The following is a 3,558-nucleotide window of genomic DNA, read 5'->3' as shown; positions in this document are numbered from 1 at the left end:
AGATGGTCATCTGGTTCCCGGACATGGTGAGGGATGTCATCGGCAGCTACAAGAAGTGGTGCCGGAGCATCCTCCGGCGCACCAGCCTCATCCTCGCGCGCGTGTTCGGGCTGCACCTGCGGCTGACCAGCCTCCACACCATGGAGTTTGCGCTGGTCAAGGCGCTGGAGCCGGAGGAGCTGAACAGGGTGGCGCTGAGCAACCGCATGCCCATGACGGGCCTCCTGCTCATGATCCTGAGCCTCATCTACGTGAAGGGCCGCGGCGCCCGGGAGAGCGCCGTCTGGAACGTGCTGCGCATCCTGGGGCTGCGGCCCTGGAAGAAGCACTCCACCTTCGGGGACGTGAGGAAGCTCATCACCGAGGAGTTCGTGCGGCAGAATTATCTGAAGTACCAGCGCGTGCCCTACGTGGAGCCCCCCGAGTATGAGTTCTTCTGGGGCTCCCGGGCCAGTCGTGAGATCACCAAGATGCAGATCATGGAGTTCCTGGCCAGGGTCTTCAAGAAAGATCCCCAGGCCTGGCCTTCCCGTTACAGAGAAGCTCTGGAGGAGGCCAGAGCTCTGCGGGAGGCCAATCCCACCGCCCACTACCCTCGCAGCAGTGTCTCCGAGGACTAGCGAGGTCTGGAGGCAGACGAATAGTTTCTGACCCTCGCCAGGGCTGTGGAAGGGTGGGGGCGGGCCATTAGCGTATGCAGGATTTACAGTGCAGTATTCACGTGTAACTTTTAAGTTTTCAGTACAGTGCTTTTATAACTTTTAAGGCAATGTTGTATTCATTTGGGTACTATTAAGTAGTGTTTAGGATTTATGCATGTATGTTTATGAGTAAGCTCAGTTGGTGCTTTCGCTTTTGTGCTACCTTTCTTGAATTTTTGTACCGGAGACATGCTAAACTCATGAAACACATTGAGAGTTTCCATCTTATTCTTTCCTATGCGACGAAAGATGTGTACTGGGATAGACTGTTCCTGGAGAGTTTGGAAGAACTCACTAGCAAAGCTGGCCTAACTGAGAGAAAAGTCAAGGACTCTCTCTTTATGACCTCGCTGGGCACAGGACACAACCATGTGGAGTGAACTGATTTGAACTGAACTGGTCTCAATGTGAGCATTTGGCACACTTTACTGAATATGTATTCAACCCCACCATAAGTCAGTTTTAAAGTAAACATTAAAGATTCTTGTGATACAATCATTCTTTGGAAAAAGTGTCCTTCATTTTAACAAAGTTGTATGAATGAGAATAAAACAAAGAATTCTCCGTTTTAAAAAAAAGTACAAATATTACAACTATTTTGCCCAGTAGGACTGGAAAATCACTACTCGTGATTACTCCTAAATGTGTGATGTTCATAGGTTTTAAATGTAACTCATGTTCATTTTAAAGACTTTAAAAACTGTAGAAGAGTATAAAAACAAAAACAAGATTGTTCAAAGTCACATCACATGGGAATAACAGTAAAATTTAATTTCCTTCCTTTCAGTTTCTACATTTTATAAAATTAATAGATATATTCTGTCGTCACTTAAAGAGTGAGACATTGTACTAAGCCCTTTACCCGCATTTTCTCCTTTTATTTAATCCTCACAACACCCTTATCTGGCAGGCACTTACAACATCTGAGCCATGGAGAAAAAATACAGAAGTAAATAGGTAATTAACTTTCCATAGATCATAAAGCTTAGTAAGGGAAGGAGGCAGGATTTGAAATCAGGGAAAATGAATCCAGAGCCCACATCTGTTCCCATCTACCTATAACTAAAACCTCTCCCACCTGCCTCCTGGCTTTTATTTCTTTGTGTTGTTTTAATTTCCTATTAGAGTATACAGCCTTCACTCCCACCCTCAACCCTCACGGGATCATGGGCCACATAGACAGACTAAAAATTCAATTTTTCTAATTATAATCTTTTAAGGAAAGCAACAGTAGTCTAATTGCATAAATTAGCAAATTTAGTTTCAGATTAATTAACCTAGCCCAGTCATACTCCTGCTTAGCAGTGAAGTCGAGGTTTGAAAAAATGTTTTCTGAGGGTTGGAGATGAAGGAGCTTTCTCTGACAAACAGTACCCAAGGAACACCCAAGACACTGGGGAGGGGGAAGTTGGGTTGGGGTATGGAATTTTCCCTATCAGGACAGCTGTGTCCCAGCAGTGCTTGAGTTGCAACTGCCAGTAGGTAAATCCTCAGAGGGTGGGATGGGGTGAGGGTGGGAGTGAGGCAATTCTGGGAGAGAAATATCATTATAAAGCTTTGTGTCCTACAAGGGGAAGATAGCAGGGGGACCCTAATAAAATCAGAAATCCTTTAACTACAGAATAGTAGAAAAGATCATTTGGCCAAAGTCAGAACTTTTTCTGGAGAGGATGGATAATGAGATGGACACATATGTCACAGCATATCTAAAAGAAGTTAACTCATAGTCATTTGGCAGAGAGAATTACAATGTGGGTTGGGAGCGGGAATTCCCAACATTGTGGCATTTCTTAACGGTGTGTTTTCTATCTACCGCCCTCTCTGTGTGTCAGTGCTGAAAATGATCAAGAAGCCCTTGTGTACATTGAGATGAAGTCCATCCTCAGATAAGTGGATTTCCCGTGAATCTTTCAAGAGGGTTGGGGGATGGAGAATGAGGACATTCCTGCAATAACCCATGTGGGGGTGACCTGGTGTTGATGTAGTCTCTTGCTTACAGCCAGCATGAGTGTCCTACCTGTTTATAAATTTTAGAATTGTTCAGAAATCTTATCTCTCCCCAATACACCCAAAAAATTTCCCCAGAATCCAAAGAAATCTCCTTTTCATTTAAAATTATGGGACTGTCCGGAATGTTCCATTTCTGGAGCAGAACCATGACTGCCGTTCCTCTGTGGAATGCTGCCGGTCACTTTCTCTAATGCCCTAATACTTTCCTCACTGCTGGATTAACTCCTTGCAGCAACTGTAACCCCTGTGCACTTTTTGCAGCCAGACCTAGAGATCACCAGGCAAAAAGTTTTCTCACATTCCCTTTTAACTTGGTGTGTTTCTATCTACCGCCCTCTCTGCTGTGAGAGTCAGAGAGAACCACCCTTCACAAAGCTGGTCCAAACTCTCCCACACAGGCAGCCCAGTTATGGTATGGAAGACCTAAACTTTGCAGGAGAACCAGATGAGACAAGAGGAGCTGACCCCAGCCAGGCACAGGTGCGGGGCTACTTGGCTCCTATGCTGTCTCAGGCAGGCACAAATCAAGGAAGAGCCTTCCCAGATGTGCAGTGCATTTAATTCCTGACACCTGTTCCTGCAGGGACAGCAGCTTGAGGTATGAAGAGGGCATACTCAACCTCTCTCCTTGGTTTTCACTTTGAGCTCTAAATGAAAAAGTTAGAGGTTGTCAACTATTTTCCAAAAGGTTCGCCTACAAGGTGCTGGGATAGGAAAAGGGTCAGTGGATCTTCAGTGTTACAATCCAGGATAACAGTGTGGTGAAGCCCAGATGGCTGTGGCTTGGAGAGGTTTGCCTAATTCCTCATAACATGACCTTTTACCTGCCAACTGAAGCCTTGTTTCT

General features: G+C 45.4%; 1 protein-coding gene across 1 annotated transcript; it reads left to right on the top strand.

Annotated features, from left to right (window-relative positions):
* The first annotated feature begins 2 nt into the window (after positions 1-2).
* Positions 3-1,199, top strand: LOC103255307 (necdin). The gene has a single exon (XM_008053272.1). It carries the CDS (start codon positions 3-5, stop codon positions 618-620), a length of 618 nt encoding a protein of 205 aa, XP_008051463.1. The 3' UTR covers positions 621-1,199.
* Positions 1,200-3,558: the final 2,359 nt, after the last annotated feature.

Source organism: Carlito syrichta, unplaced genomic scaffold, assembly GCF_000164805.1.
Source record: "Carlito syrichta isolate Samal-C Ts95f unplaced genomic scaffold, Tarsius_syrichta-2.0.1 Scaffold288017, whole genome shotgun sequence".
NCBI lineage: Eukaryota > Metazoa > Chordata > Mammalia > Primates > Tarsiidae > Carlito > Carlito syrichta.
Note: the sequence above shows the minus strand (reverse complement) of the source record. Positions and strands in the feature narration are given on the sequence as shown.